Source organism: Conger conger, chromosome 5, assembly GCF_963514075.1.
Source record: "Conger conger chromosome 5, fConCon1.1, whole genome shotgun sequence".
NCBI lineage: Eukaryota > Metazoa > Chordata > Actinopteri > Anguilliformes > Congridae > Conger > Conger conger.
Window position 1 is genome coordinate 44,091,915 of NC_083764.1, and position 25,487 is coordinate 44,117,401.

The 25,487-nt window shown below is 44.0% G+C and overlaps 1 protein-coding gene across 1 annotated transcript in view; it reads left to right on the forward strand.

Moving 5' to 3' along the window:
* The window catches only part of LOC133127998 (ephrin type-B receptor 1), a 164,171-nt gene that overhangs the window by 119,865 nt on the left and 18,819 nt on the right, over nt 1-25,487 (forward strand). The window contains exons 7-12 of the mRNA XM_061241173.1: nt 7,990-8,152; nt 11,734-11,842; nt 12,315-12,379; nt 16,681-16,851; nt 17,212-17,459; nt 19,006-19,221. Coding sequence (XP_061097157.1) covers nt 7,990-8,152; nt 11,734-11,842; nt 12,315-12,379; nt 16,681-16,851; nt 17,212-17,459; nt 19,006-19,221 — 972 coding nt within the window. The remainder of the gene's footprint in view (nt 1-7,989; nt 8,153-11,733; nt 11,843-12,314; nt 12,380-16,680; nt 16,852-17,211; nt 17,460-19,005; nt 19,222-25,487) is intronic.

The window sequence follows — 25,487 nt, forward strand, 5'->3', positions numbered from 1 at the left end:
GTTATTAATACCTTAATACTATTATGCTGAGATATTTTGAGGGGCAGGTGCTCAAAATGAGAAAAGGGCACACCAACCTAAAAAACTGTTTTATGACAACATGACAACATTATGACTGAATATATTTTAGCAAAATGAATGAATGGATATTAATGACAGCAACACTTATAATGATCTAATCACTCGGGCGCGTGGGGCAAATGGGGCAAGTGCCTGGGCACCCTAAACCCCCTCCCTGCTCACGCCTGTGTATTAGTATCTACTATTACCGATGCAACTGCTAAACTGTTAAGTGGAGGTAGGTCTCATTCTCTGGTGTGTGTGTGTGTGTGTGTACATGGTCGTCTAGGGAAAGGCTGTGTTATATCACACACACACACCCCTGCACACACTCAGTCAGTCACACATTGTTCAAGAGGAGAGTATTTGCATGAAGGGTGAGCGTTCACAAGGTCAGTCCTCAGCAGTGAGGTTTTTACCTCAGTGGGAGGTGGGAGTAGACAGTGGGAGTGTGCTGGAGTTTCCCTCGTGGGCACCCCACTTATAATGCCCACAACTCCCCTCTCACCACGATATCCAATTATTCCAGAGATTTGTTTGTCATAACATGCTTCAGCGCACAGACCGTGAGCACCGCGTCGGCGTGAAGCCGAGTTTATGGAACTAATAACGTCCAGGGTCCTTTTGTGTTCGCCGTTCTGAACTTAGCCTGAACTCCGATGCGTGCACCATGCAAGACGGTCACAGCGATAAAAGATCTGTTTCAAATGATAGAAACCCTTTTTATGTCGTGCTGTAATATTGATTTGCTTAGCCGACACCTTCATCCAGACAGGTCTTCCACTTTACACATCAGTCATATTTACTGCTCGTCATCTTCTGATGTGATTGAGGGTCAAGTGCTGTGCTCAAGGCTAAAGTGGTGTCTCAGTTCCATTCAAACCTGCAACATTGTATAGTACCCTCCTGTTTGCAACTCGGCAGAGCTGCTCTCCGCTAGAGGCCCAAAGTCAACGTGGGCCCGGGTGCAGGAAGCATCAATGGACTCTTATCTCAACACTTTCTTGCCATTGCGTGATCTGTGGCAACAGTTCTAAGAATAACAGCATAGTATCAGCATAGATATCACAGGTTTTCAGGTTTTTCTGTGTATCATCAGCACACACTCTCACACACACACACACACACACATACACACACACACACACGCACGCACACAGTTTTCCGATCTACAGCAGGTTTGAGGAGACACAATGTATGATGCAATAATTTGTGTATCTACTCCCCACTTCATTTTTGTCTGGAACTTGTTTCTGGTGTGTGTGTGTGTGTGTGTGTGTGTGTGTGTGTGTGTGTGTGTGTGAGTGAGAGAGTGTGTGTGTGTGTGTTTACGTGAGTGTGTGTGTGTGTGTGTGTGTGCAATTAAGCATTATTATAGAGTTAAAAGCCATAAAATGCACTCCAAGTAACAGCTTCTTTAAAATGTGGTATAGCATGTATTATTTGAAATATAAATTAAATTATTAATTTATATTGTAATTTTCTCCCTCACACCCAAAAATGACAGATTGGTTCGATACTCAGTTTTGATTGAATTGAAATTCAGTTCATGAATTGAAAAATGTTCATAATATTTGAGGGTTGACAGAATCAAAATGGAGCTGACCACAATTCTGTATTTTAGTACATGTCTAATAATGTAAAATACAGTAAGAAAGCAGTGAGTGATTACTGTAATATTGATGTAATTTGTCATTCAGTTTGACATAGTAAATATGTATTTTTTTACTTTAATATATATTTGTTAAGGATGAATTTCCCATGTGTCTGGAAAAGGGAGCAAGAGAGAATTCGATACATGAGGGATGGAGGCAGAGAGCTAGAAGGAGATCGCTGGTGTTTTGTAAACATCACTTTGGCTTCCAGAGTTTCCTCTGTGCCAAGAGAGAGCTGTAACTCATTGTCTCAAGCCCCGCCCCCTCATTGAGTGCAGCCAATCAGCGATAAGCTGACTATAGGCTGGGGTCCATCCCCGACTGGCACATGGGAACCAGGTACAATACAGGTCACCCTCCCCCCTGACCCCACATTCCTCAATACTAAGCCCTGTAATTTGGGAAGCAGGCTGAAGCGAATGAAAGGTTTCAAGAAACAAGGTTGAGTCTCATTTATTTCCTTCCCCCTCAGGACGGGGTGGGGGGAAGTCGTGCCAAAGAAAAGGTCAAGGCTTCCATTAGCTCTGTGGCGGTTTTGTGCCTGGTCGCGACCGCGGGGCGGACTTAGAACAGTGTGCCAGTGTCTGTGGTCGGACTGCCCGCACTCAGCAGACAGGGAAAACAGCCCTTACAACCTCTCTCCATCCTCCTGTGGTTCCCACACTTAGAAGAGCGCTACAGTAGGACTCCCAGCGCCTGCAGTCATTTAGATCCGGAGCTGCACCACCGCGGCAAGGTCTTCATTAGTGTTTGTTTTAGTGTTGGCCTTTCTCCTCCACGGAAAACACTGTCTCTGGCCTCATTTCCATTACAACGTCACGGGAGATTTACCTCTGCACATAAAACAATCGCTTTCGCCGCTGTGTAAAAATATCCATCTGGACAGGGAGGTCCAAATTGCTTTTTGTGACCAAAAGTGATTTGAGCAAGACCAGTGCGTTCCTCATTAATCATTTTGCATGTGGAAATGGATGAAAGACTGTATGTTTAAGTTGTGTTTGTCCCCACTAACATATCATTAACATACCGTTTGTGTTGTAGAAGTGATGACTCTGACCTTGATGTTGTGGGGAGAGAGTGGAGTTGTAGTCATATGGTTCATGCTTCCATACAGATCCATACAGATCTTTATTTAGGACCTGGGTTTTCAACAGGGGGTCTGCTGACTCCTGGGGGTCCTTGAAGGTACTGTAGGGGGTCCCTGGCCAGACTTGATATGCAATGACTATGTAAAGATTTGGGAATTTGAAAAACACTTATGATGGGGGGTACCTGGGATGCCCTTGAGTCTGGGTAGGGGTTCTTGGATCAAAACGGGTTGAAAACCCTTGATGTTGCATGTCGCTGTGACTGTTTGTGGGGTTGTGAGAGATCCAACTGGAAGCTGGGGTGCTTTCAGGGGGTGCACAACTACCTCCTTTTGGTTCTTTGGTTCACCTTTGAACAACTTTTCCGCCCCATCAGATTTCCAAAAATCCTACTAAACGCAGGCAAGTGAGTCCAATAAAGAGAAGGGTAGAGGAGGATCTCGTAAGGGCGGTCAGTCTAACTTGACTCAGCAGAATGGAAATTTCTGGTCTCGGGCGTCATCATGGCTGCTGTGGAGAGACGTGCTGATGGGTTTGAGTGAGCGCTAGCAGAACTTGCCGGTCTCTTGGGGGAGTCGACGGCAGAAGGCCCTGACACGGGCGGTTATCAGGGGCCAGACAGAGACAGCGTCGATGGGAGGACAGATACCGGCGTACGGTACAGAGAATAAGCTGATTAGTCAGTGAAACGATTTGAAGGACGTTTGAAATCTTTTATTCAGTACATCATCACAATCTGAAAATGAGGACAGAACACAAAGACTTACCGTCCATTAACAATTCAGATGCTACCTTTCAAACGACTGTGTACTGCTATCAGCATTTTCATTCCAATTCCAGGCCATTTCTCCATCACACCCAGCAGATAAAACATTTCGTTCAGTCAAACGACTCAAAATTGGACAGTGGAGAAAGAAGATTTGAGCTCTCATGACCGTCGCCTGAAGGCTGTAAAATAGAATGTGCCCAAAAATGCTGCTTTTATTAGATCCACTGAGAGGCCATGTGATAGCGGTGGAGAGACAGTGAGTATTCTGTTTGTGCGTGTCTGATTCTCACGCCAGATCTGTCCAGCCCAATCAGGCTCATGGAGGAATATTCGCTATACTTTAGTCAGTGACCTACAGGGGGCACTCTTTCCCGGCGGTCACCTGCTAAGCGACAGCTTCCGCCCTCCCATGCCAACAGTACCCACCTGCCAGCGCCACGACCCCAAACTTACCGCGTCAATAGAGGCAGTCTGTTCCTGCTGGCACGGCCTCCCATTGGCCGGCTTCCATCGCCCCTCCCCTGCCAGCACCTTGTCACAGGAGAGTAAATTAAAGCAGGGCTCCTTTAAATCCCGTTTGACTGACAGCGTGAAAAGGTTAGCGCTCTTGGCCCTCCCTGGGCCCTCTGCAAAGCCAGGGAAGGAACCGGAGAGAGGTGCGCTAAGTAGCCACACACACACCGCCATCCTGCTGGTCTTGCATATTCACCGCCATCACTCTTAGGGCGCGGTCAGTTTTATAGCGTGGTGATTGTTACTGAGGTGCGTCTGTATTTCACACTGCCACTCTGCCAGACCTGGGTCAAATGCTGTTTTGGATTCAAATACTTGTCTACGCTTTACTGAGCTTGTCTGGCCTACTGGGACCTATGATATACTCGAATCAAAAAGTGCAAATCACGCCCTCTGGTCCTCTTGGTTGGCTCAGTCGAGCACAGAAAAGTATTTCAATCTAAAACAATTATGTATTTGACCCAGGTCTGGGCTCTACTGTAGGTAGTAATTCTGACCCCTCGAAACTATTTGTCGACCTGCATCACGGCTACAAGGCTGATCGATGTTGATACATGACACAACCACTTTTCTACCAATAATAGACTAGTTACGTGCTCATTGAATTACCTAAAACTTTCAATTCCACGCCACTAATCAATTTAACATCAATGTCTATCCGACATCAAAATGTTTGTGGATTATCTGTTCAGTATCTGTCAGTCTTAGTAGTACTAAAACTAGTCATCCACAACCCAAACCTCAGTGCCTATTGGCCCTGGTAACTTTGAGCAAGGAACTTTCATGAACAAAAATGATCTTTTTCAGTTTTTGTTGTTTTTGTATTTATACTGCCTATACAGTATACATGTACTCTTAAGTGACCAGCATAAAGGTTTGTTGATCCAAGTGAAGGATGAAATGCAGTATATTCTGATTACATTCAATCTTTCCTTTGTCTTTGCCATTTTGTGCGGTTTGGAGAAATCACACAAAGTGGGTTTTGTGTCATACTGCACATGTAAATAATAAGGTAGATCGAAAATATTTAAGTAATTGTCATTTGGTTTTTAACTGCACAGCAAAATATTCCATTTAAAATCAACTCTGATGGTGTGCTTTTAACTCTATTAGATTGTGTGTGGTTCCTGTTGGACTCACAATTTACAGTATATTGATTTAAGACTGTAAATTTATCTGTGTTATTGCCAAGCAGATACAGTGCAGATGTATAATTTGATATGGTAATTTTCAAAAATGCTTTTTCTTCTCTTTTCGTCTGCCTGAGCAAAAAACGTATTCAGTTTAATTCAGTGTGGCCCAAAATAGCTTCTTAATCCCCTTTGGCGTAATTTGCGAATGAAATTGCATAGCTCTTGCAGTAATGGGTTCAGCTATTTTTGGTTATTGATGTTATATTTTGATTGGAGTAGCCCTTGTATAAATAGGTTTTGATTTGTAATCTTCCCTGTTTGCTGTTGCTCCCAGGTCTCATTTGCGTCTCAGCGCATAAAAAATGTATGAAAACTGGTAGACAAATATCGAATAAATGGCACACTTGAGTTTCTGAAATCCTACAGTGGTGAAAGAGGTGTCGCCGTGACTACGCCTCATAATTCAAGCAGGCACGGACAGGACGTTAGGTTCATGTATCGCCAGCATTTAACATTTGTCTTTGTCACGGTGTCCAATACTTCCTAATGCAATTTATCCCTAATAGGCTATTACATGCAAACCAATTTTCCCATTAGCGTTGTCCTCAGCTGCTCATTGATAGGGAGGTTTATGAATGAGGAAATGAGATTTTAGGATTGTTTATTTCGGTGAGTTGGAGCACGTCAGGGCCAACGCTTCCTCCTGCTCTCCTCCCCTCTTCCCTCCTTCCCTCAGAGGAACATTTCCCTTTGTTATCAGCTTATTTCTGTCCACACACACACACACACAGCACCCATAAATATCTGTCAGTTTTGAGTCAGATCGCATTACCGGGGAAGATATAGGTAGACTGCAAAATACAGTTCTGACCAAGGAGTGGCATTCATAGCTGGCTATCACCCTGCGGCAGTGAGTTCGGCTGATGCCTGATTCTCTGGCTGTCATATTCCATCTCCGTCTAAGGTATTGATAGGGCTGAGCCTGTGCTTTTTGCAGTGACAGGCCTGAATGATTTCTGCTTCCCAGGATCCTCTGCTCTGGGCAGAAGCTCACCTTAATCAGCAGCATCTGGGCACGATTCGTTATGGCAGAGGTGGGCGAGAAATCCACCCAGCCCCAAAGGCTGGTTAAGCTTTTGAGGGACAAACGCACAGACACGCACAAACCCCCACACAGTCAGACCCAATAAATGCATACCAGCAAGGTATGCAAGGTCATATGTATAGAGACGTAGACATCCACAATTGTAAATGTGACTCTTGGTTGGATCTTTATATTACAGCATGAGTGCTTTGAAGAAGAGGAAAGCTTGAAATGCTGTGTGGGATTATTTATTTAAAGGACTACAATGTATACGTTGTATGTCACTCTGGATAAGAGTGTCTGCTAAATGCTTTGTAATGTAATGTATACAGGATGGAACATCAATATGAAATGCAATCGCTAAATATTAGCCATAATTGGTTTGCTTTTCGGTTTTTCATACCTGGCCTTTATGAGATACTGTGCAAATGCCAATACAGTAGGATGTTCTTCAGTCTCCGATGGGCTTCCAGCTATGCTTTACTTCAGAGTTAAAAACAAATGCATATATTCTCTTTAAACCTTTTAAAAATAATATATTTTTAAGAGTTCATTTAGATAATTGTTGACCTTCTAATCTGCGTTTGTGAGGAAAAATGAACGCTGGACTTTATTTAAGCTATTAAGCATAAAGCATTTACTCCATCACCTGTTTTCCCTAACAGATCTTAAAATGAACCCATTGCTATCAGCTTTTCGTTCTATCCGCTTATTGAATTCATGGGTCAGTGAGCGAGTAGGTGCACTTTCTCTGACATCCAATCTTATTAAAGGTTATTTTTTTCCGAATAGATAATTTAATTGACAAATAACGAGAAAACGAGTGTTTGAAAAAGGGTTTACAGTAATAACTCCAGAGAATTGCTCCCTTTATTTTAAAACAAACAAACTCTTGAAATAAACAAGTTTTTCATAATAATTAGCGCTTGCAGTGCTTCAGACACCAGAATCAAGAGAGGCAGCTATTCATTATCTCCTCAGCTAATTAGGTGTCTGCTGAAGTCCTGAAACAAACAGAAAATAAATGAGTGGGTAATTGTGACCATTTTCCGACGCCGTGGCTTCTCTCTTCTTCTTCTTTGTCTTCTTTCCTTTGCTTTTTATACTTAATTGGGTTGGATGTGATTGTTTTCTCCTCGGAGGTAAAGCGTGCGGTTCCAAGTTGTCTTTCGAGACCTGGGAATTATAAGGTTGTAACTGACATTTTTTGACAAAAATGATTGTGTCATAAATGTGTTGTTTATAGGGCAGTAAATATGTGTGTTAAGTTTTACGCAGAAATACAGTTTGAAAGTATGAAAAAATGCTACATTTAAAAGCTTGTATCTGCTTGGAGCCCATTCACTTTGGTGTCTTTGAAGCTCAATATCTCAGAACCACTCAGAATGCAGATGTAATCTTGGAATTATAAAGTTCTGTCTTGTCATTGGTAGAAAACAGGTGCAGGTTGCAAGACTTAGTGAATGGTGTGGTTATTAACATAACCAATGCGTAATATTGCCCTGATCAAAAATTCAGTACTTTCTAAGGATTGTGTACTTGTGTACTGTATTTGTGTTACTTAATTAGCAGTCTGCGTATATTCTTCGCTACATGTGGGGCACTGTACTGTGAACTTAAGCAGCACTCTTCTAGCCCGTTGTGTTGTATCCCGGCTGTAGCGCTCGTTTTGGTGTCTCACATTCAGGACCAGACTGAGTTCAACTCGTCCATGGTGAAGAGCCAGACCAACACAGCCCGCGTGGACGGCCTGAAGCCTGGCACTATGTACGTGATGCAGGTGCGAGCCCGGACCGTGGCCGGCTTCGGCAAGTACAGCGGCAAGATGTGCTTCCAGACCCTGACAGATGGTGAGTGTGCGTGCGGGGGCATGTCTGTGCGGGCATGGAAATAATACATCATTTATAATAGAGTTATTTACCTGACGCTTTTATCCAAAGCGACTTACAGTTGATTAGCCTGAGCAGGGGACAATCCCCCCAGGAGCAATGCAGGGTTGAGGGCCTTGCTCAAGGGCCCAACCGCTACACCGATCTTCCTGCGGCTAGACTTGAACTGTGGCTAGACTCCGGGTCCCAGTCATGTACCTTAGCCGCTAGGCTACAGGCTGCCCCGTTATGTGCATTTGTAGGTGTTGTACCTGTGTGTGCGCGCATATGTAGATACGTGTAGTTAGTGCACTTGATAGAACACGCTGATTGGAGTCCGCGTTAACTGAAGAGCTATCCCAGATTGCTTCAGCAGTGATTACTCATCGATGTATTTAATTATCAGCCGTGGGGCCTGGGATTGTCCTGGAAACATGGACACCTGCTCAGCCGGCAGGCTTCCTGTCAGCGCATGCAATGAGCTGCTCTGTCACACTCAGTCGCCTTCCTCCTAGTCCTCTCCCGGGTGCGCGGGGAGGGGCTGCAGTTAGCCGCGTCGCAAACGCGGCCCTCCGCCTCTCGAAGCCAACGCTCCGCTCCGCACAGGAGAATACCGTACGCCTCGCGTTTATTAAGCGGTGAAAGCCGAGCTCGTGGAGCGCTAGGCTGGGCCTTTGTTTACCTGCACATTACCATCCAACCTCATTTCTGTTTCCTCCTCCTGAGTCATCAACAGTCATCAAATGAAGCCGGCTCTTTTATGTCTGAAGTGCATCTGGTCTGGTTCTGCAAAAACACTACATGCACACGCACGCAGAGGCACGTACACACACAAAGCCATACTTTTTCAGGTTACTTTTTCATCTTCTGTGTAGACTTAGTATGCTCTTTCAGAAGCTATCAAATGGAAACTAAATGTAATTAACACAGAAAAATACACAATTCGTCAAACGAGCATTACATTACATTACATGTTATTTTGCTGAAGCTTTTAGCCAAAGCAACTTGCAGTTGATTAGACTAAGCAGGAGAAAAATCCTGCCTGGAGCAATGTTGGGTGAAGAGCCTTGCTACACCAGGGGTCGAATCACCGACCTTGCGGGTCCCACTCATGTACCATAACCACTACGCTACAGGCTGCCAAGCAATTTAGAGAAGAATAAAAGCGATTTTTTTTTTCATATTATAATATATTATATCATATTATATATTATATTGATGGTGACAGAATGCGGTTTGAGCACTGTCCCAGCTAGCCGCCTGCTGATTACATCCAAATGAACATTCGTTAGTCTTATGCCAAGACACGTCCATTATTAAGACAATTAGCAGCAAGGAAAGGAGATATTGTACCATTATTTCCCTCATGTGGCACCCAGCACCCTCCCCACAATTCCCTATTGCCCCACTTCCCCTCTCTGTCTATTTAAAGTCTGTGCTTAATGACTGGGTAAATGTAATGGTGAAAGTAAGTGATTTTAATTGGGGAGTGTGCAATTGAGTGTTGCGGTGGAGACACCTGTTCCCGTCTGCCTTTTACACTGTACTGGGCCGGGATGTCTGTCCTTGGAGACAGAAGCTGGGGGAGAGAGCGAGAAAGATATCACCGGAGAGAGAGAAAGACATTACGACAGGCTATAATGAGTTAGCGAGCATGTCATTTGGCTCACCAGGAGGACATTTGAAATTCGGCTGGCGCTACGCGTTAGTTCCGCTCGATATCCAGGTGCGTGGTTGGCCTCCGGTTCAGTCTGTTCCGTTTTACCACACACACACAAAAGTTTTCTTTTCTTTTCATAATTACAAAATCACAAGTCGAAAGTTCTCTTCTAAAACAACGCTTCTGGTGGCGGTGTAGAACGGCGCGCGAATGCGGGTAGCCGGCAAGTTCCGCGTGGTTAATTAACTGCGGCGATACTTCTTGGAGGTGATTTGATTGACATCCTCAGCCTTCGAATCAGGCGTGTTTGGAGTGCCAAGAGAGCATTTGAGTCATCATCAGTCAGAGCACTTACCCATATGGCAGGGCTTTTTAAACTACCCTGTTCAGTCAGGAAGAATTGTATATGAGTAGTAGCAACAGTGAGCCATTAGCATTCTGAGCACATACAGGTGGCCATTCAAATGCTGATTGTATATTTGAAAGCGCTTTTAAGGTAGACTTCAACAGTATTTCACTGTCACACTCTCAAGTTAAATTGCCATTCTGGTACTACTCAAATCTATTCAGAGACAGTCTTTAAGTTACGAAGATTAACTCCTCGCCAGCAAATGAAATTCTTCAAAAAAAAAAACATACAATGCACCTCAGAAATACAGAAAATTGATTTAAAAACATACTTTAATTACTTTGAAAGGTCTATTATGACACCTTTTTTGACATGTTATCTGCCCTTAGAAGTCACTTACCCTCTGAAAGTTTAAGCCATAAAGCATTGCATGCTGTTTATTAAATTGGACTTTCTGAATGACTAAAAGACCAATGTCGAAACATCTAAGGAGAGTGGACGGGTCTGTCCTCCTGTCTAATATTTAGCTTAATTCAGATGGGTAGAAAACGGGTGTAGCAGGTAGAGAAGCCCCACAGGGCAGAAGGTGAATAAGACCCCCACCCACACATGGGGAGAGAAGCCCATCTTACAGCCTCTGCCACAAGCCCTGGCCACTTTAAAACATTACTGAAGGAAATTCCAAGGTGTTCTTCACAGTCCGCAGGCTGAGACATCAGCACTCCGAAGCGTGGTTTGAATGCAGTAATGCCGGAAACGTGTCGTATTCTATGCCGTGGCGGTTAAAGATGTGTTTCAGTACAAAAGGCTTCATTCAACGCCGCTGATCCCAAAGCCCACCTGAGCTCCATTTTGTCCCTTTCTTTCTCCCTCTCTGTATTCTCTCGCCCACTGTCCACTTTTCTCTCCTTCCCACCCCCTCCTCCTTGCCCGACTCTCTTCATCTTTCCTCTCCTTCTGTCATCACCTTGTCTTCTCCCTCCCTCTGTCCCCCTGCATTCTTCTTATCCTCTCTCCCACCCCTCTCTCCCTTCCCCTTTAGGGGTAAGATTGAGGACAGAGTGAGGATACAGCACTAAGTATTATAAAGTAATGGAGAGTTTGAATGTGTTGCAGAGTGTGTGGTCTTACAAGGGTGTTTTACGTTCAGTGGAGGGAGGCCAGGTGTCTTTAGCACATGGAATATATGGGGCAGCCTGTAGCATAGTGGTTAAGGTACATGACTGGGATACATAAGGTCGGTGGTTCGATCCCCGGTGTAGCCACGATACGACCACAGCCGTTGGGCCCTTCAGCAAGGCCCTTAACCCTGCATTGCTCCAGGGGAGGATTGTCTCCTGCTTAGTCTAATCGACTGTACGTCGCTCTGGACGAGAGCGTCTGCCAAATGCCATCAATGTAATGTAACAAGGGTGCTTTATGTTTAGCGGAGGCAGGTGAAGTTTCTTTAGCACAGTTGAGGGTCTGTTGTTATTTGGTTTATCGTCTCTTTTTGTTTATGTAATGTCATCGGTACGTTCTCTTCCCTGTCCCCTCCCCCGTCGGGTGGAGCAGAAGACTACAAGTCAGAGCTGAGGGAGCAGCTACCCCTCATCGCGGGATCAGCAGCAGCCGGGGTGGTGTTCATCGTCTCACTAGTCGCCATTTCAATCGTCTGTAGAAGGTACATAATCCCCCCGCCCCCCCCCCCCCACAAAAAAAACTCCCTATTGGGCAGTGCTGTTTACTCTTGGATCCACCAGTCCATTTCGGGTAAACCGACTTGCATTAGGACCAAATTATTAAGAGACAGAACAGGGATTTTTATGGGATATACTGGTATACTATCAGACATTTACTGTAGGATGAACCATATTATTAGGGGATAGATACGTTTCCTATTAGAGAGACCTGAATTATAGTTGGATCCGCTCATAAAAGGAAAGATCACTTTTGGATTATGGTTATTAGCAGACGCATTTATTTAGCCCAACAAAGCGTATGTAAAGCAGATCCTGATGAGTCCTCCACTGTGATATTCACTCTGTTGAATGACATTGGGAATGATGACACATTTGCGCTCTCATTGTATGTACTGTCTCTCTGTCAGCAATTTCATATTTCAGTTTTCATAAATTGAAAAACCTTCTCCACAGGAAGAGGGCGTACACCAAGGATGCCGTGTACAGTGATAAACTGCAGCACTACAGCACAGGGCGAGGTGAGCTGGCTACTGTCTCATACACAGCGGTGTGTGTGTGTGTGTGTGTGTGTGTGTGTTTGTGTGTGTGTGTGCGTGCGTGTGTGTTTCGGTGTGTGTATGTGTATGTATGTATGTGTGTGTGTACTTGTGTGTGTGTGTGTGCGTGCGTGCGTGCGTGTGTGTGTGTGTTTCAGTGTGTGTATGTATGTATGTATGTGTGTGTGTGTGTGTGCGTGCGTGCGTGTGTGTGTCTCTGTATGTGTGTATGTGTGCGTGTGTGTGTTTGTGTTTCTGCGTCTGTGTGTGTGTCTCCGCATGTCTGTGTATATCTGCATTCACAAGTGTGTGTCTGTATGCATGTGTGTGTGCATGTGTGTGTCTGCACGTGTGTATGTGTGTGTGTGCGTGGGTGTTTGTATTTGTGTGTATATGCGCCTGTGTGTATGTGCGTATGTGTGTGTGCGCGCGTGTGTGTTTACACACCATTGTTTGTGCTTGTGCAGTAGATATAATATAAAATCTACATTTCCTATTCAGCTTCAATCAAACTTTTCCTTCAGATATGCAGCGCTAGATTGGAAATAAATGTGCCTTTATTGTAATTTAATAATTGATTTATTTAACATCTACAGTGATAAAAAGTGTTGTACTTAACACCATTTCCGCATCTTCCAGGTCAATTTTTGGAAAAAATTTATCAAAAGCCATACTTTTTTTTGGTTACTTTTTCATCTTCTCTGTAGGCTTAGTAAGCTCTTTCCGAAGCTATCAAGTGGAAACTAAATGTAATTAACACAGAAAAGTACACAATTGATCAAACGAGCAATTTAGAGAAGAATAAATGTGAACTTTTTCTCATTCTCAAAACATGATTATTTTTCTGAAATTAATTACAGAAGACTTTTCCCTTTTGAACCAGAAAGAAGCTCCACGCATTGAAAATAGGTAATTAAGTGCAAAAGTTCGCTACGCAGTAAAGTGTACAGTGCTCACGTTGAAGGAAGCTTCCAGAACTTTTGCACAGAACATCTCGTCAGCGTCCCGGCCCCCTGAAATACAGCGGGATCTCGACAGGGTATGCCTGCCAACCCCGGTCACGGGGTTCCAGATGGATGCCAGATCCCGACCCCCGTGAAAAATAAATAAATAAGTAAAATAATAATGATAGGTTGCGTCAACGCTTTAGTGGTACAGATGTTGCTAAGTGCGGTCCCATAGGAGTATGAGTGGTGACGGGCAGACAGAATCGCGTTGGGGGGAAGCGCAGCCATTTCCGCTGCTACCGCTGTACGCACATCTGCCCCACGCCGTCACGCGGTTCCATTCTGCTCTGCAGGGCCTCGCCAACATCAGAAAACAAGGAGAATCTGCTTTAGCATCTGGGCCAGAGATGTTTTGACACCAGATAATGTGCAATGGATGCCGTTTGGCACCCTTGTTGGTCAATCTGTTGCCCCCCCTCCCCGTGATTGTAGACTCAGCCAATTAGCAGTCTTTCCCCCTGTGGTTTACAGCTGTTGCACTGTACACACTGCTTACTTCTGCTTCCTGTGTGTGGCCAGCCCTTTTTCAGAGGTCTACAGCACACACACACACACACACACACAGACACACTGTGTTCACTGTATCCAGAGAAATGAAGGATGTCTAGGGAATGTCTGATAAGACACAGTGTAGTAGATACCTGAGGACTGATTGTTGCCTCTGCCACCATTACAATTTGAGGCGGCTTGCCTACTGAGCCAGCAGCCCCCCGATGTGCTCTTCAAGTCAGCTTGCTAAGCAGGTTTGGCGTTGGTTGTCTCTTGGATGAGGGAATCTTGGAAAGCTATTGCTGGAAGTGGGGCTGGTGGTCCAGCAGCAGGAAATCTTCCCAACAGTTCTGTCAACAAATATCATCGTGCATAAACGGGAACACCGTACCGTGTTATGTACCGTACAAGATGTTGTCTTTCATGTGAGATGATAGACCAAATGAAAGACAGACCAAATGAAAGACAGGAACTCCGTTTTGTATGGATGTTCTCCCTGCGTCTGCGTGAGACCCACAGTCCAAAGACATGCAGATTAGGTTACTGTAATTGGAGTCTAAATTTTCCCTGGGATCCCTGTCCCTGACCATGAATACGCAGTGGAGAAAATGGATGGAGATTTTATTGCAGCAATGTTGGAAAGTCAAGGTTTTGTTTTTATTTATGTTTGTTTAGCATAAGTACCTCAGATGAAATTCCTCCCTCAAGCCTAAACAGTGTCCCACTCTCAACCATCAGCCTACAAACCGAATAATAAATTTGGCACTGTGTAGGTACATTCACTGTGCAGCCTCCACTATAAACATGAAATGAAATATGAGAGAATGTTGCTCATGATATGAAATACATTTTGCATATTAAGGTGACATGTGTCTCACTGCACCCAGATAGTAACCAATTCTGTTTGTCTGCTATTTTAGTACAGGGAGAAAATAGTCCCACACTTTTGATTTGTTTCCTCAGCGCACACTGATCAAAGAAGCGTAAAACGTAAGTGCAATATCGCACGTATAAAAATGAAATGTTAAAGAGTGCCGCTTTTGATGAAACAGAATTGATAAACAGTTAAATTATATATGAAATAGGGTTGCGATTGTTTGAGAAAAGGCAGTTGATGCTGGCATTCATTGACTGCCAGCCACTAATATTCTAACTGTATTGTGCTGAAACTGATTTCCAGAAAGCCATTGTTTGGTACACGTTGGCAGTTCCAAGCACCGGTAGGAATTCTCGAAATTACAGTGTGTGTGGATTAGCTTAATTTTCAATTGCGTTCTGCAAAGCTCTGATTCAGCTCAGTTAGCAGTCTGACTTGTTCCCATCGAGAAGCAAAGAAAACCGTGCCTTCTGGCTGCAGGCCTTAACTGGGCCCTGAGCCCTGCCCAGTTCATCTCGCAGCAGAGAGAGTGCGTGTTTCTGTGCCGTTGGGTCAGAGCTTGTGCCAGGCCCTATCAGCTCACCCTTCATTTCCAGGTCTCATCTCCGGTGACAGATTGTTCCGTGCTACTTAGCAGAGCAGAGTCGTCTCGGGTTTCAAGCTAATCGGGGCCGCCACCTTTCAACGTAACATCAGAACGGGCTGTAATCTCTGCTGTAAAAGTTTGGCTTGTCATAGATCAAGTTCAACATGTTATGTGTTCTGGTTCTGGTTTGCCTTTGTTAACATTTGTTTGCCTGTTGGTGTCCCCCAAAGTGTTGTGTTATAATATGTAAGTGGTGAATTTGCATATTTTTTGCATATATCATTTTCTGTCAGCTTGTTTCTATTTTTTATGAAATGTGCTAAAAGGCTAAAAGCACTCCTTGTGATGTAACTTTTTGTTGACACGAATCCGGAAAATGCTTTTTCACTGTTTAAATTTTGCACATCACCTCATGCTGCACAGTCTGTACAGATGGTCTATACCTGTATGTCTCTTGGACATCTTTTAAAGATGTTTCTGCTGAGAGAACTTGTGGGAGTACATTGGGTACCATGCATATGTCCTGTAATGATGTCTTTTTGGCAGGTTTTTCAGAAGGTGCTGTTACAGCTTCCTCTCCAGTTATATAAGAAACTTTTATTGGCTGCATTGACTTTTTCTATAACAGTCATACCGCAAGTTTAAATTCAATTTAGTTATTCCTTGAGGTGGACAGGGAAGTTGGACTGTGCCATTTGTGTCACTTTGAGTTGTTAGCCAGGCCAAGGTGACCTTGTTGTTTTCCTGATTCATGATTTTTAGTTTCATGGTCTCAATATTCCTCTCAGTGTCTCAATATTGTCATGGCCTTCCTCTGTTCTGGCTTGTTTTCTCCATTTTGGTTTTTCTTGTTTTTTTGGATCTCCCACCATGCAGTCTGTGACTATTGCGGCAGCACAGAATAATTCTGTGTTGCGGGGGTTTACTGTATCTATTTATGGGCCCCACTGGGAGAGTTGCTTCAGAAAATTGGTTCTTCCGCTATTAAACGGGAGGAATGTCTGTGTGTGCAGGAAAACAGAGACTCCTTTCACTTCCAAGCACCACTCTCCCTCCCAGCAGTTCATGTTCTCTCTTTCTCTCTCCTTCCATTGTGGCTTAATGATGCGAAGACAGTTTTATCAAACATCTTTTTTTGTGCTGTGAAGAGAATGCATTACAGAACTCAGCACGTATGGTTCCATCCCGAATTTCATACAAATGAAGCTCTTCTCTGTGGTGTGCAGTGCAAAGTGCTGGTGGTATGTTGTTTGAAATGAAATACGTTTTTCCCCCCATGTTCCGGCTCTTTGACTGTGTCCTCTGAATCCTCTTTTGGCCCCAGATCTGACAAATTGCCACTCCCCCATTGGCTGCCCAACCCACTTCTCGGGTTCCCCAGGGATGAAGATCTACATAGACCCCTTCACCTACGAAGACCCGAATGAAGCAGTGCGAGAGTTCGCCAAGGAGATTGATGTATCCTCTGTGAAGATCGAGGAGGTCATCGGCGCTGGTACGAATGACCACCTTTTAGGGTTTCTCATACTTCTCACACTAGTTTATTATTTTACAAAGGTTACAGAATGTATTGAGAAAGTTTCAGAACCATATGAGCTAGTTATGGGAGTGAGGCTGTCAATCTGTTGATCACATTTGTATAAATCAAAAGATGTCACCTTCCACAGAAGAACATTACAGATGCTTGTATGATTGGTTCAAACATGATTGGAAAAACATGATATCTACTCGCAGTGTGAAAATGGTACTATACTGTATGCCTTGATAAACACATTTTGAGCAACCTATAGCCTCTCGCTTCTATCAATAGCTGCCAGCTGTTCTATATTTGAATTTGCGTATGCCTCCTCTTCAGGGGAATTCGGAGAGGTGTACAAAGGCAGGCTGAAGCTACCTGGAAAACGTGAGATCTACGTGGCCATCAAGACGCTGAAGGCCGGCTACTCTGAGAAGCAGCGCCGGGACTTCCTGAGCGAGGCCAGCATCATGGGCCAGTTCGACCACCCCAACATCATCCGCCTGGAGGGCGTGGTCACCAAGAGCCGGCCGGTCATGATCGTGACCGAGTTCATGGAGAACGGAGCACTGGACTCCTTTCTAAGGGTGAGGAGCCGATGCTGTAGTAGAAAATAGCCGTATTGACAGTATAGTGGGATAGCGAGAGTACATTTAGCACACAGTCAGGCTGACACCTTCCCATGTTCGATCTTTATTCAATCATGTAGCTACTGAAGAAAGACAGAAGAAAGAAACCACATGCACATGTATTCCTGTCTTCTTCATGTTACCGTATACGCACCCGTACACAAACACACACACGCACACACACACACACACACACACACACACACACACACACACACACACACACACACACACACACACATACTGTACACACACCATGAGGTACTGAGACCACAATCCATGACCCATTGACCCTTTCTACAAGGAGACTCAGAACATACAGTTTAATCAATAGGCGTGTGGGATATTTTAATCTCATAGATTGGCTTCCACTCCTCTTTGATCTAGAGAGGTGTCTGAAATGGGTTCTTTGAAGTTTCCTCGGCCATCCACTGCGTTAAACCAGTGTTTCCATCGATTCCATAACCCCCATGTTTGGTAGCGTGTGTTCAGTTCAAAGGGAGCTCCGCGAAAAATTTCAAAGCAGACAAGAGGTTGCGGTCAAGGGTTGCATCCGTGCTCCATGCAGAAGGAAATTACATTGTGCCTTGGAGGGACCTTTGAGCAAACACGGTGACTCATTTGCAAGATGAAATTCAAAAATTTACAGGAAATCAGCCTTCCTTTTCTGGAAATTGTGGACCACCAGCTCACGACCTTGGAGCTGCCAACGTAAAGCACGATTTCAAGGGAATTGAATACACAACACAAATGTCAGAACACGGGGGGCGATGCTTTTGTGTGTTGGCTAAGACAATGACACAAAGGTGACGGTAATGCAGGTGCGGTGAGAATGCAACAGCAGGTGGGAGCTGCTCTTTCTGTTTCTAAATGGAAGATGTCAAACTGAGAAGAATTGATACTGGGGCTTGTTCCTTATGTTCTGAGGAATTTCCTGTTGAGCCAGCACAAATGCACACCTGGGTCTAATGTTAGGACAGCTTCCCAAAGGATTTGTGTTTTGTGTGTTGTGAAGTCCCTTACAGAATGGGGAATCATGTAGCATTAATAGGCCATACACTTTTGATTACTAGATTTAACGGATTTTATTTTCAGAAAAGCAAGGCAAGCAAAAAGAAATCAAAAAATGACCCACTGTAAAAACACAGATTTGAATTGCTGGCAATCCCAAGACTCTGGTATACAGAACTTTTGCTTTTAGTCTTATGCCCAAACGTTTGTGCATGATCCCATATTGAAGAAAACCAAAAAAAAATCAATTAAGACAATTTTTTTAAAGCTTCGTAGCCTTTTTTTAGTGTGAACCATTGTTTGTAATGAATTGTAATTAAATTTTTATATTTAATTGGTTTCAAAGCACGAAGCAAATCAAAACTGGTGAGCGTGGTGATTTCTCTTGCTAAAAACAGATAAAGTACTCTTACAGCGGGGGGATTTTTGGCCATGTTACAGCGCTTTGGTGCTTCCCTGAATGACGTCAGTCTGTCGCTCTCCTCCCCAAAAGCAAAACGACGGGCAGTTCACGGTCATCCAGCTGGTGGGGATGATGCGAGGCATTGCGGCCGGGATGAAGTACCTCTCGGAGATGAATTACGTCCACCGAGACCTGGCCGCCAGGAACATCTTGGTCAACAGCAACCTGGTGTGCAAGGTGTCCGACTTCGGACTCTCCCGCTACCTTCAGGACGACACGTCCGACCCCACCTACACCAGCTCCCTGGTGAGTCTCCCTCTTCTGTAATCCAGCGGGCCTGTAGCGTAGTGGTTAAGGTACATGACTGGGACCCGACTGTGGTTCGATCCCCTGTGTAGCCACGATAGAACCACACAGCCATTGGGCCCTTGAGCAAGGCCCTTAGCCCTGCACTGCTCCAGGGGAGGATTGTCTCCTGCTTAGTCTAATCAACTTTACGTCGCTCTGGATAAGAGTCTGCCAAATACCATTAATGTAATGTAGTTGTGTCTGGCGCATCTGTTCTTGCAGTTCTCTGCACTGTCACAAACTAGCATCTCTCACCAGGTTCCTCTTCCTCCTAATTTTTATGCTTCTCAAACCAGACGGGTCTCCCTGCTTCTCTCTGCCACATTCCTACTCTCTACTCTCAGTGTTAACTCAACTCTCATAGACAACTGAATGTGCTCTATGGGCCAGTTTCACAGATATAGTTTAAGCCTAAATTCAATTTTGAATGATGATTCTCCACAGAACACTCAATTTAGTCCAGGGCTAAGCTTAAACTGTGTCTGTGAAACCGGCCCTATGAGAGTTTCTATGTGGCACAGTTGATTACAGTTATTATAGCTGACATTTTTATCCAAAGCAGCTTACAGTTGACGAGACTAAGCAGGGGACAATTCCCCCCTAGGGCAATGCGGGGTAATGGTCTTGCTCAAGGGCCCAACAGCTGCACGGATATTATCGTAGCTACACCGGGGCTTGAGCCACCAACCTTTTAGTTCCCAGTCATGTACCTTAGGCGCCAGGCTACAGGCTGCCCCCTGATTATACATGGAACACTTTGGTGAGCTCCATGCCTTTATTCAGTGCTCTAATTGGGGCTTAGCTGTGCTTTAATTAAGACTGTTAGCGGTATTCAAAATAACCTACAGTGTTAAATGGCAGATATCCTCAGTGACACGTTCTGTGGGTCCGGCTGGAGTTGCTGGTTGATAGGAGACAGAATGAGGCTTGAAAAGAGATGCGTCTGACAAACCATCCAGTCAATCACAAATTTGCCGTTGCGGAATTGCATAATTGGTTGACTGGCTGCATTCAGCCTAATTCAGAAGGGCATTTCCCTCTCTGCCCGGGATCGCGTTGCGCCTGCTCAGTTTCTGTTCGGCTGAGCTCTTAATCGTAAGGGTTCATTGGAGACCTTTCTGCTGGTTAATCCCGTCTTTTGACTCTTTTAGCAGAATAAGCTGTGGAACCAGGTGTCTCTGAGCTCTCACTAAACCGGCGTGTGCAGAGGGATGGAGTTCCTCTCCTCTCGTTATTAACGGCTGTACAGTAATATATGCGTGTGTGTGTGTGCGTGTGTGTGTGTATGTGTGCGTGTGTGTGTGTGCACATAACTTTCATTCTCTTTCAGTTTCGAATGTTTGTCAGCATTTAATTATTAAATATTATAGTTGCAGCAGACTAGCTGTAATTTGAAAAAATAAATCTATTTCTAATGCACAGCGTCCTGGAGCCCCATAGTCTGGGATAAGTTTTGCCTGTGCTATTACTGACTGGCAGGGAGGGGTGTGGAGCGACATAGTGACACGTAAGTGACTTTAGAGTGTGGGTTTCATTACTATTCCTGCAAAATCCTGTTGCATAATACACACAGTCCATTGGCACTATGACTGTACTGCTTAGCTGTTGGACTGCTCAGTTATAATGAGTGGCTCCATGCAATATGAAGGACGGGCTTGCCAGCCTCAGAGGTCACGGTAACTGAATTTTCAAAACACAGACCATGAAAATTTCAGCCTTTTCACCAAATTCATGAGCATTCTAAGCAAGCAAACTTATTTCTAAGCGAACTAACGTTAATAGTTATCTGTCAATAAATCAGACTCCGTGCAGCTTAAGAGTTATTAAGCATTTCCAATAACACTAATTCACATCAGTACAAAAATAACTGGAATTGGACAGGTAGTTACTCATTTAAAAAGAGGTATTAAAAAGGCATTGGGAATGAAACTGAAAATGAGTTCAGCACTCTCTCTTCTTAATGTAGCGTTTCATATCCCGCCAACTGCACCACACCTGCAGATGATTCATCTTGAACATCACCCTGGAAAGTCTCACATAGAATATTGAGCTGCTACCACTGCCGTATATACAAATATGAAGCTCAACTGTGTCGCAGTTACCAGTATTTTCCTGTTTTTCATCAGGTAGCATTAGTTGGAATGTGTGAAAATGCCTTATAGATATTCCTTGAATCTAACCCTCCCTAGCCAAATACATTGAATACACTTCACTTGAAATGGCAATAGCTTTATTGATAACATTACTGTTGCTACTCATGTTGACACATGTTGGTGGTGTTTTCTGGAAGGTTTTTCCTCACTATAACTGTTACCTCATGTCATTTTTACAAAGCCAACTGACAACTTCCTGTTACACCCGTCCATACACTCACTCCATGGTTTATTTCTGAAGATCAACCCCAGGTTTCCGTTCAGCCAGTTTTCTCATTCGGAAGAAATGAGAGACTCACACAAACAATTCATGACCTGCTGAGACTGTTGATTGATGGAAAACTCATTGCAGGTGTGAACAGGTAGCGCGGGCAAAGCCGAGCTTGGCAGGGTTTCCGTATTCACCAAATACCTGCTGGAATTAATTGTAAGCCGAAAGCTCTGGCTTTTTCTAATGGTCTTTCAGGGAGTTAATTAAGTCCCAGGGAAGATAAAAATACACGGCTGTCTCCGGAAGCTAGGCAGTGTGAAGTGGCCTTCCTCCTCTGCGTGTGGTTGATCATTACAATAAAATATGGTGCATAATTCAAACGGCCGTCAGTCACTGCCGTTTTGGAAGAGGCAGGGGATTCTGAAAATCTGTAAAAATACACTTCCTGATGCATTACTGTTTACTCCACTCTTGATATTTTATATGGCTTTAATATAACTGCAAAAGGTAGGAGCTTCTGAAGTTGTTTGGCCCAAGTGCTACTTGCAGACGGTAGTAATTCGTGTTGACATTGGATTTGTGATTTGACGATCCACCCACACACGGTGAGATGCGACAAGCTCTGACACATAGGGGCTGCAGAGAGGCGGCCATTTTACCTCCAGCACGCTCCCCTAAGAGGTGCTGTCTCCATAATCAAAACAATGTTCCCCTATTTTTACATATTCTAACTCTCGGCTCACAAACAAGGAATGCTGTGTCTGAAAGACTATGCACTCCTGACCTTCCCCCGTGCGATTGGCTATTTCACGCCCTGCAGGCCACACGGTTATTCTAGAAAGAGAAAGCTCTGATTTTATCAGAGGCAACAGCTGGATGCTTGTGGTCGTCTGCCTTGAAGTCGGTAAAGCATTTTTCACAGCTCTGATTCTCATATCAATGGTAACCAGTAACTGGCTTTCCAGAGGACTTGAGTCAGTGCTTAGGAACACCACAAGACATCCATTGCACATTAAAGCAGGCTGTTTCTTAATCCGCCCACCACCTCCTGCCCCTCCACCGCATGGACAACTATATAAACTTTTTTTTTTTTAATATTTTGTAAATAAAATGTAAATAATCTTCTTATAAAATGTATAATTTCTTGAGCAGCTGAAATTGCATTATTACAAAAAATAAAGGAAAGAAACCATCTTGTATCCAATTAGTGGTACAGTGTTATGGTAAACAAACAAAAAAAAGCAAACAGATGAAAATGTGTATACTAAGTAGTCAAAACTAAGGATTAAATTGAACTGTAAAATACTAGCAAATACCGCATTAGAACATTTATTTGCGTGTTTAGCTAGAATTGCAGTATGTACACAGCACGAGAAGCCATCCTGCCGCGTGTCTGAACGTCTCAGTGAAAACAGCACAGCAGAACTTGTCTTTGTATAAACAACTGAATTACCTTTACAAAACAGAATTACTGGTTTATTTTTTGGCACGTGTTTTCTAGTGAAATTTTTTAAGTATCATAGTGATTGTATTTTTGGTTTTTGTTCGTTCCCCCAAAACGAGTTGGTAAAAAGGCTCTAAGTGGAACGAGGATCAGTGGTAGGGTGAGGATTATCTACCAAATTACTTTCCCTCCCACAACTTCCACAAAGAACTTGAAATGAGTTCCTTTATATGTTAAATGCTAGGAGTGAAGATTAATAATGAGTCATTTGCAGCCCCTGTCCCAGGCGACCTTTAAGCGGTTACTGATATCACAGGAATATAACAGCCAGAAGATTGTTTTGTTCTACGGGCCTGAGTCTGAATTCAGAACCATCTGCGGCTAGAGGTATTTTTATTTATTTATTTACTTATTTTCTCATGGAGACCTTTTGAGTGACCTTTCCATGGCCGGGGCTCAGAGATGACCCGGAGTTGACATGCTGTCAGTCAGGGAGGAACGATAGAGGATTGGAGGGGGAGAGCCTTGAGCTCCACCCACCTGCTCTGTTAATTAAAGCGCCCTCTCCCTTTATGGGTCTCTGAGAGCAAGGCCACCATCCCTGGCCGGGCAAGGGGAATTCAATTACGCTGATGCCGCAAGATTTACTCACAATTTGAGCTCCTCTTCCAAATTAATGCTTTTTCCATGCTTTTTTTCCCATTACTTTTGATTCCCTGTTGTATGTCCTCTCGGCAGGGTTCAAGGCCTTCGGTGTAGGGTTTAATGTGTGTTTCATTAACCGTTTGGCTGCTGGTTGTTGTAAGTGAAGAACCAGCCCTGTGCCTCCTTGTGTTTCTATTGATTATTATATCAGGTTAGCATCTCTCCATAAATCTTTCTATCCTTCATTTCATTCATCAATTCCTCTTCTCCCCATATTGTTCTGGGGCCAGAAAATATTTTATCTTACCACTTAAGAGTTTTCCTAAGTGGCACTAAAGGTTCCTAGCTAAGGAGTTTCCTAATACAAGTCTATTCACAAACAGCTGAGCAATCTGAGAACTGTTATGCTAAGAGAATGGACAGGGTTGCCCTTGTTAGTATGGATGATGTGTTTCATAAGCCAGCTTACTTACTATGTCCACAGTGATTGGGTGATAGGGGATAGGTCTTTGTCGATGTATCATAAGAATACTCTAGCGGGAGGTACAAATCATGTTCCCATATTCAAATTAGGATTTTGACATGGGGGCGACATGGAATTTCATGGGGGCGACATGGCTCAGGCAGTAAGAGCAGTCGTCTGGCAGTCGGAGGGTTGCCGGTTCGATCCCCAGCCCGGTCTGTGTCAAAGTGTCCCTGAGCAAGACGCCTAACCCCCATTTGCTCCTGACGAGCTGGTCGGTGCCTTGCATGGCAGCCAATCGCCGTTGGTGTGTGAGTGTGTGTATGAATGGGTGAATGAGAAGCATCAATTGTACAGCGCTTTCGATAAAGGTGCTATATAAATGCCAACCATTTACCATAATAAAAATCTAGGCTATGTATCACTGATTTAACATGAGACCAAAAATAATATACTGACTATTCAAGTATGTATTCTGCCAACTCTCAGCCTTTTGCATGTCTGGCAGCTTGTAATATAATTAACGAATGTGCATTTAAACAGCCTTTTAATTATTAGGCTCGAATAACCATGGCTGACAGCGATGTGTGATGCTACATTCTCCTGCAAACAAAAACCAAAGTGGACATAAGAACAGCTTTTGGTTCTTGCCTAAATGGCCCATGAAAGGAAGGACATTATTAACAGGGAATTTAGAGCCGGCATCACTTCAAAGACTGTGAAAGAAGTGTGGGAACACACAGTATATGCTTCCACATAAATGTGGCTTTCCTACGTCCCACTCTTGTATAACCATACTACACTCGCCATTAAGTGCATTTTACAACACAATTAGACCCAATTATGAGGTGGATTTGTGGGTCTTTGAAACCTACGATAGGAGTTTTCTTCACTACCCCTGACTTTGTGGATTCCAGAGCTGGTTTTAGCAAACAAAATGCTTTGTGAGTTACTCTTAGACTGAATACTTTGGAGTGCTATGTTAGGACAGACACGCCCATTATTTTAAAGTTTTCTTCAAAATTGGAAAGTTTGGGGCTACTTTTAGCCTTAAGATGTTTTATGACTGCAACTGGTCACTTATGTAGGTTTATCTTCTGCTTGGTTTTTGGTTGATGTTCCATCCCCATGTTCTTTCCCGACTTTCTTTGAATATGCAAACAGCTTCGCAAATCAGACAAACTCCTGCAGTAGTAAAAAATCATAACAAACTGAGCGTCTCTCTCGGTCTGTAGATTTCATTTCACTCGGAGACTTCCGCCTGTGGTGCTGGGAAACTGCAAATGTTACTACTGGCGTATGGTGTGC